The 11848-nt window shown below is 34.4% G+C and overlaps 2 protein-coding genes across 2 annotated transcripts; both read left to right on the top strand.

Moving 5' to 3' along the window:
* The first annotated feature begins 1151 nt into the window (after window positions 1-1151).
* LOC125860018 (stromal cell-derived factor 2-like protein) lies at window positions 1152-6200 on the top strand. The gene is made up of 6 exons (XM_049539908.1): window positions 1152-1566; window positions 1766-1906; window positions 2000-2134; window positions 5564-5613; window positions 5722-5851; window positions 5956-6200. Exons 1-6 carry the CDS (start codon window positions 1153-1155, stop codon window positions 6037-6039), a joined length of 954 nt encoding a protein of 317 aa, XP_049395865.1. The 5' UTR covers window position 1152; the 3' UTR covers window positions 6040-6200.
* A 1553-nt stretch (window positions 6201-7753) lies between these two features.
* On the top strand, window positions 7754-9106 carry LOC125860022 (probable CCR4-associated factor 1 homolog 7). The gene is made up of 2 exons (XM_049539913.1): window positions 7754-7995; window positions 8090-9106. The coding sequence occupies exon 2, from the start codon at window positions 8223-8225 to the stop codon at window positions 9045-9047; it is 825 nt and encodes a 274-aa protein (XP_049395870.1). The 5' UTR covers window positions 7754-7995; window positions 8090-8222; the 3' UTR covers window positions 9048-9106.
* The last annotated feature ends 2742 nt before the right edge of the window (window positions 9107-11848 follow it).

The raw sequence follows: 11848 nt of genomic DNA, 5'->3' as shown, positions 1-11848 counted from the left end.
GAGGTAAGATAGGAGGTAAAATTTGTATACACTCTACTCTATTTTAGATTGCATATGAGAAGTATATATTATTTATTTTTATATTGTCACACATAGCTTAAACAATATCTATTCATTATTTATATTGTACATATATAATTACATATTATATATAAATAGATTGCATGTGAGAAGTATATATTATTTATTTTTATATTGTTACACATAGCTTATACAATATCTATTCATTATTTGTATTGTACATATATAATTACATAAGTATTATATAATTATAGATAAGCTTTAGATTTTTTACTTCCAGTGTATATATATGTATATAATTAATAGATAACAATGTATATAATGTGTTAAACATAGTATAAAATAAAAATGATTTAAAATAAGTAAGAAAAATGGGTGCACAAAAAATGATTTAAAATAAGCTACAAAATAAAATGGGTGTACACAACTTTGAGTAAATTTGTCCATTTCAAATATAAAACTTACCTAATTCGATAAAAGGGAAAATTATACTCAAAAGTTAAACTATTTATAATCAGTTATTTCTTTACTTTTATACTCATATTTTTATTTACGAATGCGCGTTTACTATTTGATACTATCAAAGTATACTCTGATAGTATCAAAGAATCAACACTTCAGTGAAATACTACTCAATTACTTCTCCTTAATAGTATTAGCGTAAATATATATAAACACGGATGGCATCAAAGAGAAACATGATGTGTTTAAGTGAAAAAGACTAATCAATTATTGTTTGATACCATCAAAATATATACTCTAAATACTATGATAAATCAAGTATGAAGAAGCAATGATTTAATGATAGAAAAAGAAAGCAGTCAAGTAAATAGTTCGGATCATGAGTTAAATCAAGGATAAATATATTAAATTAGGTTCAAGTTAAATAAATATTTTTCCTAATTAATCTAATTTGTATAGTTTTCTCAAAAATGTTTGTTTGGCCGGTAAATTTCGGTAAGAAACCATTTGGTCCGTATCGACCGGTTTTAGTCTTCATGGACACGTATAGAACAACTATCGTGGTCCAATCAGAACCAGCCAAGTCACCAAAAGTCCACGTGGAGAAAAATGATTTGCTCAGACTGCTCCTCCAACGTGGAATCAGGAAGGTAAAAGCCTCCTGCATCTATGCCCAAGCCAAAAAAGCCCACAACGACCATCAAATATCATCGGAGATTGGAAAGTAGAAATTGTTTGAAATTTCACCTCCGAATCGGAACATCGTCGGAGCTCCACCGGGCATCCGCAAAGAGCTTCATCGTGGCTCCCTCAGGCTTACAACAACATCAAACTCTCACTAGAAGGAAATCAGCACCGCCGTCGACATTGAATCAAGCCGGTGCACCGGGCTCGAAGCGAATAGTGCTGAAAGAATCCTCATCAGAATCGGACCTTGATCTTCCATTTTGGCAAAGAACCTGGTTCATTGTGCTCTTACTTCTCATGGCGATTTCCTTCTTCGGCCTCGCCCTCTTTCTTTTTCTCACCCTTGACTCTGATTACACATCCACACCTGTCTCCGCTGCTTCCGAAGGCGTCCAGGTAATGAAATATAATTCCCTGTAATTGTTATCTTTCGTTTCAAGCTTAATTGAGAAATTGAATCTGTTCTAACTTTGATTTCAATCTCATATCTTGCTAAAACATTTGCGCTAGGATCTAAAGTGTGATAGAGCCCAATGATAATTAGTAGTAGTTCTGGTTTAACCCTGAGGACACCAATCTGTTTATGTTTTCATAGATTACATATGGATCCGCGATTAAGTTGATGCATGAGAAGACAAAGTTTCGGTTGCATTCCCATGATGTACCATATGGTTCTGGCAGTGGGCAGCAATCAGTCACTGGATTTCCCGGCGTAGATGATGCTAACAGCTACTGGGTATGTTAGATGATTGTCTTGAAGTGTTATCTTCTTCTTTCACTTCAAAATGCATTAAATTCATTAGCTGATAGATCTGTGATTTCTCACCAGGCGGTTAGGAGCACCGACTCGTCCAAGCAAGGTGATCCTATTAAGAGTGGAAGCATCATCAGGCTGCAACATATAAAGACCAGAAGATGGTTGCATAGCCATTTGCATGCATCTCCCATATCAGGAAATATGGAGGTTTGTAGGCTGGTTTATTTCTCTTTCTCAGTTACACGATGCTTCTCATGTATTTTATTTCTTCTTCCATCTGGATAGTGGATGGTATGTTTATACATCTTAGTTCATCCTTGAACCTTCTTAAATTTTGGATTGAAATACTGTATTTCCACTTGAAAATTGTGAGACAGATACTATCCTAAGGCAGATATAGTTTTACCAAGGAGTACGCAAATTGACCTCCAAATGCTACTATCTTTTGCCATACTTTGGTTTAGCTGGGGTAAAACATTTGGAGATCCAAAAGGGAGAATGCCCTGGATTAATTGTTGTGAAACTTATAAAGTAACACAAAGTCATCTAGATGAATTCTCATTTTTGATGGACTATAATTATGATTACGCATTCACGATTATGTGAACATCTAGTTTTTCAAAGAAATATTTCCCTATGACTTGAGTGTTGTATGTTTTCATTTATCAGAGTTGACCTTTTCTTTGGTTTAGGTTGAGATAATGCCTATATATTGTTTTATGCAAACAGTTGTGTGGGTTGTATGTTGTGAATTATGACATTAGGTACATCATTCTCTATTGAACAACAAAATGGGACAATCAGTTTCCCTACGTTCGTCTCTAACAAATATTGTAAAATATGCATTCTGGTTTCATTCTTAGTAAACATCACCTCTATGGGATACAACCTCTATACCTTCTTAAGGTAGGTAAGGTTTGCATACACATTACACACTAACCTCTCCAAACCCCAATTGTGGGATTATAGTGGGTTTGTTGTTGTTGTTGGTGTCTTAGTAACATCACCAAATCGTGTGATACATTTTCTGGTTGATGAATAACCAAGTCAATACATCACATTTAGTTGGTGTTTAACACCGAATATAGGCTTTCTTATGCAAATGTGTTCATAATATATATATGATTATAACTATTAACTTTCTAAAATTACATATGAATTTTGGTAATAACTAGTCGTAGTTTGTTATTGTCGGAAAGCAAATTGGCAGCTTAATTACTTATCAAAAAGAAAAACTATTGGCATCTCAGTTCACGGCAGGGGCAGAGCTACACTACACTATACCAAGGGTGGACAATCGAACACCCTTCGTTGGGTGAAATTTTGTATATTTAGGTTATATATTACACAATGAACACCCTTGGAATAATTGTGTACCATGGTTCAGTGGTCAAGGGTGCGTTGAGTGGGTTAGTTGTTGCGGGTTCGAATCCTCGCAGAAGCAGTTAATTTTATTTTTTTTCCAGTTTAATACAAAGCTTGATTGACAAGCTCTTAATTACTTTATTACTTTTCATTCTTTCCAATATTTATCTTAATATATTATTAAAGAAGCAAATTATTATTTACCTCTCCTATGTGGTTTGCGAGCTATTGCATAGGAGCGGAGGTTTTAAGCAGTGCGCATCCAAAGGGTAGCGGCTGCGGGTTTCCCTTGTAAAAAAAAAAAAGAAGCAAATTATTAAACAAGGCCCTTTATTGCTTTGTATTCTTTCTAAATATTTGTCTTAATATATTATTAAAAAAGTAAATTAGAAAGATTTTACTCATATTTAATATAAAATTTCAAATTATAGAAGTACCATCTAAAACCCTTCGTGGTAGCCCAATGGTTTGGGCTTGAGACTTCCATGTTGGAGGTCTCAAGTTTGGAACCCCTTGCCAGTGAAAGTAGGGAGTTTGCCTTCGGGGTTGAGCTCATCGCACCTCTAGTACAAGTTACTTCTCCGGTGTGGTTTGCGAGCTATTGCACAAGAGCGAGGGTTTTACCTTTGGGGGTTTACCTTGTCATAAAAAAAGAAGAAGTACCATCTAAACATTTAATATTATAAATATCCTTCTTTCCTCGGGGACTTTAAACACATCCCTTCACACCTTAAGATCTCCATTGCGTAGCCTCTCTTTCTCAAAAAAAAATATCCTTCTTTCCTACCTGCATATATCAAACATTCAACGTGAAATTTGAATGAGATGTAAGATACATCTTTCCTTTTAATATTTGAAATTTTAATAATTAAGATTACACAAATCAAAGTCGATAAAGAAAAAGTAAGAAAATTAAATATATAAATTAATTATTTATATAATTGAAGGGGAGCCTTGGAGTAATTGGTAAAGTTGCCTTTAAGGGACCAACTGACCAAGAGGTCACAGTTTCAAGCTCAGCCTTGGAAACAACCTCTGGCAGAAACACAAGGTAAGGCTACGTACAATAGGCCCTTCTAGTTGGTCCCTTGTGCAGTTGTGGTCGGGCCCTTCCTCGGATTCTATGTATAGCGAGAGCTTTAGTGCACTGGGATGGCCTTTCAATTATTTATTTAATTAGAAATATAATTACGCATAAATCTACCAAGAAAGTTTTTTTTAATTATTTTTCTTTTTACAGGAACATTTGATAATGAAAAATGCAGTTCAATATAAATTTTAATTATAATGAAAATGCTTATATTTGTGATTTCAACAATATATTATTAATTTTTATAAGTATATATCTGAAAGTGCTTGACAAAATTTATTAAAATATTATTTTAAAATTTATCCATGTTTTTCACACCACATGAAGTACAAATAATTTTACTAGTTCTATTTAAAAATAAACTACACTTGTCTTTTTGTTGAATTTTTTTTCTTCTCCACCTGTCGAATACCACTAGAGATTATTGTTTTTTTTCTCTTTTGTTACCTTCCAACCTTTTGTTCTACTGATGCGTGGTGATTTTCTTTACTGAACTTTTTAAAGTGATTTTCTTTGCTCAATTAAAATTCAGTAAATAAACACATTTCAAATATAGCATTTGGATACGTAGGACAAACTACGGAAAAAAATGACAACTAAATGTTATGTAGCTCGACTCATTCATTGAGATTTTTTTACTATATAAGTTTGAACACCCATGATCATATTCCCAACTCTGCCAATGGTTCACGGTAGAACAAAACTCTCTCATTGTTGAGTTAAATAAAAATTACAATGTTAGTTTGAAGAATGCTAACAGTTTTAGGTGAATCACCTGATTTCATTGAAGGCCATAATAATAGGATACACCATGTTATAATTTTCCAATGATTGAGCACTTATTTTTGATGACATAAGTGGATCCAATAAAAAGCATAAAAAAGAAACAAAGAGTACATGACGATTGGAATGAGGAATTTCCGTTCACACAAGTGGTGGATGATAGCTATAAGCAAAAGAAAATATGTTTATGTGCTCTTATTCTTTTGGGTGGGAGTGGAGTTGGCATATGATTTTAGATGGCTCTTTCCATTGCTTGCAATGTAGTCAACATTAATAAACTGTAGTTTCTGATGTCAAAATCACATTGTTTTTGGTTGTATGTTATGATATCAACTGCTCGCTAATGTTGGTTTTTCTGATGTTTTCGAGTTGAAATTAATTGGTGGACAATTTTGCAGGTCAGCTGCTTCGGTGACGACAAGGAATCTGATACCGGGGACTATTGGAGGTAAGGCTGGATCAGTCTTTGGACACAATCTGACATGTGCTGCCTTCTTGGTTTTTTAGTAACCACCAGCTCTTTGTTTGATCTGTTTCTTCTTTCTCCCCTTGGTAGACTTGAAATTGAGGGCAGTGGGAAAACTTGGAGGCAAGACCAAAGAATCAGGCTTCAACATATCGACACTGGTGGTTATCTCCACAGTCATGACAAGAAATACACCCGAATTGCTGGAGGTCAGCAAGAGGTGAGCTTAAGATTGTACTGACATCGTGATAGTTCCAAATGTAATAGTTATCGTATCTTCTGCTACCTTGATAGCCTTAAAATCTCCATCTATGCATGTTGCAGGTTTGCGGTGTTAAAGAAAAACGTCCAGATAATGTTTGGTTGGCAGCAGAGGGTGTCTACTTCCCAGTTACTGAAAGCAAGTAAAGATTGTTGATAACAGCATATTAGCTGAATTTTATCTGTAGAGACAGACTAGTTACTAGTGTACCAAACCTTTACTAGTACTTTCAGCTGTTGTTAGCATTTTCACTGTTGCAAATGGTAACAATTGAGTGATAATTCTTCAGTGCTCGGTTTCCTTGTTACTTCCCTCTGTTGAGAATGATTCTGGATCAATTATAAGAAAGAGTTAAATGTTAGCCTAATCTTCTATTTGATAGCACTTCCGAGTCAGTATTAATGTTAGCTTTGGAAGTTATTAACCAAAGTCTGCATTGCTTTGTCATGGAATATAATTTTGATAACTGAGATTTTAAAGTGCAAAAGGAGAAATATTGTTGTATCTCAAACAATGTAGTCTTCCAGATCAGAGAAAAACATGCCCAAAGTTTTGCACTGCTAAAATTTGTGTGATCAGGTCCACTTAGTAAGTGCTAAAGATAATACATTGGCTATATATTTCAAAAAAAAATTCACTTCATTTGAAAACTTTATGAATTTAGAGTTGGAATTAATGAAGATGGAATTCGAAAACAGGTTTGGGGCACTTTTCCGGCATTCAAGCTGGATTTGCAAATTTTATAACCGATCACCGATTCTGAAAGAAAGTGAATAGTTATTCCAAAAAAATTGAATAATTTTTATGACCAAACGACTTTGATGGGGTCTGGGATAGAAAACATACAGGTTAAGCATTTGTCATTTTCAAGATAGGAATCGATAAAGTATGAGTTAACTCTATCTTTCTCAGATTTTATTTTTTAGGACTATATCGAATAAGTTGTTATAATATAATTTATCCTTAATAAAAACATGACATGTTTAAAAAGATTACGAGGGGTTGGGTCTTACTTATTTTATTATCCATGAGTCACAATTGACTAGTTCAATACATCGTTTCTAACCCATGAGGACAAGACTCGTCTTGCCTACTAATTGAATTTTCAAAATTGCTAATTTTGGGAGATATTTATATGCTCTTTTAATAATTTTCATTATTCTTTCTTTTTCCTAAATTATTGATTCTAATCATGTAGACAATTCATATGCAGTTTATATGATGTGTCACAGAGGAACATGCAATGCACCTCTTCTGGGGACACACTAATACCTTCTTTATTAGGTAAAATATCAATTATTTTGAAATAAAATAAAAATAAAAAACACATTTATTTTAAAACAGAAAAAGTACTTTTAAATCTTTTCCTTAAATGATTTTGTCAAAAATTGATTAAATAGCCCTTGATGTATGGTGAAGAATGCGATAAGATTTGAAATTCTTTTTACTATTTTTATCGATTATCAATTTACGCCATTATGTGGTTAATTATTATTATTAGAATGCGAGTTTATTTTTAGTAAAATCCCCACATTTCACCCTTTTCCTCTTCCTCCTCTTAACATAAAACCACATTCCAGACTCTTCGTCCCTCAAAACCCCCAAAAACAATCAAAAGTTGAAAAAAGTCATAAAAAATAAAAAAATAAAAACAAAAAACCCTTCAACCCCAAAAGAAAAAAAAAGGACCATTAAAACAATTACCACTCAACAAATTGTCCTTCAATTTTTTATTCCCACAGAATATTCTAGAATTAGAAAAAAAATAAAGTAGTTCGAAAAACATTTATTATATATTTGTAGTTTTCGAGTTGTGAGGAGGTGGACAAGAAGGGAGGGCCCCATCTCTTTTTCTCCCTCTAGAGTGTAGCATTAAAAAAAAAAAGCAAAAAAAAATAAAAAATCTAAAAACAAAAAAAAGTTTTTTTGATTGTGCCCTAAAAGTTCATATTCTTATCCTTCTTCGCCGCCTCATTTTGTTTCTGTTCAAACCCTAATCTTTCAAATCGCCATCTCTCCACTGATAAATGTTTCGGAGTTGTTGGATTCGTTTCAATCATCGATTCATGGTTGAAAGTTTGAATTTTTATTTATATTGAAAGGTAAATTTCGAAGATCTGTTGGTTATATGGTTGTTTTATGTGAATTTGTTGATTTCGTTGGGATGATTCAGTTCATTTTAACCTTATTTTGCAGATCTGATTTTGATTAGAGGGATTCAAAGAGATCCGTTTGTATTCATTCCGGCGATTCAACATTTGTTTGATCGGAATTAGTGAAGATAAATTTTTCATTTGATTGAACGTGTTTTTTTTTGGCAAAAGCGAAAATGTCGATTTTGCCAAAAACTGATTCAATCCACATTCGAGAGGTTTGGTTTGACAATCTGGAGGAAGAATTCGCGTTAATGCGCGAAATCGTCGATGATTTTCCGTTTGTTGCCATGGATACAGAGTTTCCCGGAGTGGTAATCCGGCCGGTTGGGAATTTTAAGAACAGCAACGATTACCATTACCAAACGCTCAAGGATAACGTGGATATGTTGAAGTTGATTCAGTTAGGGCTGACCTTTTCGGATGAGAATGGCAACTTGCCTAAGTGTGGAACCGACAAGTACTGTATTTGGCAATTCAATTTCCGTGAATTCAACCCTAACGAGGATGTTTTCGCTAATGATTCAATTGAGTTGTTGCGCCAAAGCGGCATTGATTTCAAGATGAACAATGAAAAAGGTGTTGATGCCAAGCACTTTGCAGAGCTTTTGATGTCATCAGGGATTGTGCTGAATGATAGTGTTTCTTGGGTTACTTTTCATAGTGGGTATGATTTTGGATACCTCTTGAAGCTTTTGACTTGCCAGGATTTGCCTGAAACACAAGCAGGTTTCTTTACCTTGATCAATGTGTACTTTCCTGTCATTTTCGACATCAAGCACTTGATGAAGTTCTGCAACAGCCTTCATGGTGGATTGAACAAGCTTGCGGAGCTGTTGGAGGTTGAGAGGGTTGGTATTTGTCATCAGGCGGGTTCAGATAGCTTGCTCACTGCTTGTACATTTAGAAAGTTGAAAGAAAACTTCTTTAGCGGTTCACTGGACAAGTATGCCGGTGTCTTGTATGGTCTAGGTGTTGAAAATGGGCAGAGTACCCATTGAAGAAAAAATTTAAATGAAAAAAAAAACTTAAAAGAGGATAGATGTTTATTACTTGTGTGTGATGTAAGATACCACACTTCCAATGTATACTTTTGGTAAAAGAAATTGTGGTTATTTATAATATCCACCTTATTTTGGTTTGATACAACTCTTTCTTCACTCCTTTCTTCATTGTTATTGTTTCGGTGTTACTGCTCATTGTTTTGCTCCAGGATGAGAAAGGTATCATTGCTGAAGCTTTACATATGTAGGCAGTAGCTGGTAGCTTCCAGGTTTGTTCTGATTCTTTTCCTCCGCTTTTTCATTGAGCTATGGGGGAAGGATATGCTAGGATAGAATTGTTGTACATCAAGAAATAGTTTTGTGCTGTTTTGACATGTTTGATTGGAGTTGAAAACAATGGTGCTGTCTATGATTGTCATCCTCACTTGTGGAATGAAATGATTATCCTCAATCATGGTTTTCCGTCTAACTGAACGTAGGTTACAACATCATTTACAACCCATAAGAGGCTTCTGTTTAGTTACTATGTTTTAGGAATTATCTCTAGCCATGTACTCTTCAAAGGATTTCCCCCAATTTTAGCAAAGAATGAAAAGAGAGATGAGGAGAGTCTCTGGATAACCTCTTCCCCTTACTTAATTGGAGCTAGTTGCAGTTTAGAACTATAAACCTTGTTCTTACTTACATCTTATTGTTTTAGCACATGTACTTAACACTACTGCTATTTACTTGTCCTCTATATGACATATAGAGGATAAGATTGGTTGGCATATTGCATCACTCTGGAAGAATGAGGATCTCTGTTTCTGATTTACTGCCATGCCTTGCATTATTGGTTTTCCTTTTTCCTTGTATTGGTTGTAGTTTTTGTTTGAACTATTATGAGATGACTCTCGGTTTGCCATAGTTGTCCTCTGTAGTGATTTAATAATTGTTGTTAGAATAGGATTGTGTATACTTAACAATTCTAATTCACAGTTACTTCAGATTAAGGAAGTTTGTTGAGTGGCTGATTTATTCTCTTGAAAGATCAGTTGATTCTGATGATATTTCTCTGGACTCTCTGTTATAAAGCTTCAAGTGAATTTGGTTGTTGGAGTTTTGAATTAATAGTGTGAGTTTGTATAAACATTGAATTAGAATAAGATAAAAGAAGAGAAGATGTGGAAAGAAGATCTGTGAACTTGTTATTGAAAAATAGAGGACATGACCTATATGTTGCTGGTTTGAAAAAGCATAATGGTAAAAAATTGGTTTTCTAGTTTTGTATTATAGCATGTCACTGACATGTCTGATCTTGTGAATCAAAAGACGCTAGTACTTGTTGCCATGTGTTTTTGATCTGCTTCTGCGCAAGCATGTTATTCAAGTCTTTGTGAACTGGAAATTTTACAGTTGTAATTTAGTTCTGAATGTTCCAACTTGGGTCGATTAACGAAAGGGCAAATCTTATTACCTTTTTGATATAAGATATTTGCCTCAGATCCAAAAAGTTGGTTTACTTTCTGATATTATGTTTGGAGCTGATCCACTGTTGAAGAACTTCTTTGGGTAAAGCTGAAGTAAATACTTGGAGAAGGATTCGAGATTGGAAGAGCCAATATCTCAAAAAATTTCATGTTGGCTTCCATGCTTTGTTTAGACCGTAAGCATTATATGTTGATTAGTAGAGTGATGATCAGGAGGCTAGAAAACCTTCTTATTACATGTTTGGGATGCATGGTTATTTTAACCTTGTTGTGATCGCGTCTGCTTAATAACAGAATGGTGAAAACGTATGATTGCATTCCGTTTGCTTACCTACAAATTACTGGTCCATTCATCAGATATGTAGTGCTCAAGTTTTGGTTTCATATGCAGACAGAAGTATTGAAAGTGAATACTTAATAGTTCATATGGTGCTGCTTAAGCATAGGAATTTCTTGGAAATAAATCCCTTCTCCCATCCCAGGGACTGGACCTTCTGTTTGCGTTATACATAAACATGAGTGTGTGCTGAACAACAGACTTAATGATTTGAGGGCAAGATCCTGTTGGCTTGTTTGGTTATGGCATATTTTCTGCAAAGTTGATGATGCCTGATCCAAATAGTAATTTTATTGGCTGGAAGTCTGGAACAATCTCTTCGAAGTTGGTAGCGTTTTATTAGGGGAGGAATGACCTGGGAGACCCTTGTACTTGGCTCTGTTTGTCACCTAGGCCCTCTATTCACGACTTTGCCAACTGAACACTTAAAGTTATTAAAACACGTTATTTTAAACCCCTCTGATTGTTGACCAAGCTTATGTGACGTTTATTTGTTGAATAGGATGAAATGTGTGGTTACACGCGTTTAAAAGCAAGTGAAGACAAAAAATTTAATAAAAAAAAATAATTATATAATGAAAAGAAAAAATAAGAAAAATCCCCTTCTTGGCTTCTTTCCCATTCCTTTACTGTTACTCTTCTTCTTCCTCATAAGTTACCATTGCCGCCATCATCGTTGCCCCTCCCCCACTTCATTTATCTTTCTCCAATCTCCATCTTTTTTCTATGATACTTGTTTTTTATTTTCCTCTTCTAACACGAGATTTATAGAGAAAAAAAGGGAGAAGAAACAAATAAGAGAAAACAAGATTGAAATGACAAATAGACGAAAAGGTTTAGAAGAAAGAAAAAATGAAACTCTTGAAAGATTAAAATTTTTTCCACTTTCAGTTTTGATGGATCTTCTAGCCAAACAACTAGTCGGCGTTGATTTCTTGACAATGACTGTCTCAACGGTGGCTATCCGTGAATGAAGTGGCCGGAGAGACATT

Source organism: Solanum stenotomum, chromosome 3, assembly GCF_019186545.1.
Source record: "Solanum stenotomum isolate F172 chromosome 3, ASM1918654v1, whole genome shotgun sequence".
In the NCBI taxonomy this organism is placed as follows: Eukaryota; Viridiplantae; Streptophyta; class Magnoliopsida; order Solanales; family Solanaceae; genus Solanum; species Solanum stenotomum.
The sequence above is the reverse complement of the archived record's forward strand: the minus strand, read 5'-3'. Positions and strand labels throughout refer to the sequence as shown.

Coding starts and splice junctions, on each gene's coding strand:
- LOC125860018 (XM_049539908.1), top strand. CDS start 1,153: ATGCCCAAGCCAAAAAAGCCCACAACGACCATCAAATATCATCGGAGA. Junction 5,614..5,721: donor GATACCGGGGACTATTGGAG/GTAAGGCTGGAT, acceptor TCCCCTTGGTAG/ACTTGAAATTGAGGGCAGTG. Junction 5,852..5,955: donor TTGCTGGAGGTCAGCAAGAG/GTGAGCTTAAGA, acceptor TGCATGTTGCAG/GTTTGCGGTGTTAAAGAAAA.
- LOC125860022 (XM_049539913.1), top strand. CDS start 8,223: ATGTCGATTTTGCCAAAAACTGATTCAATCCACATTCGAGAGGTTTGG.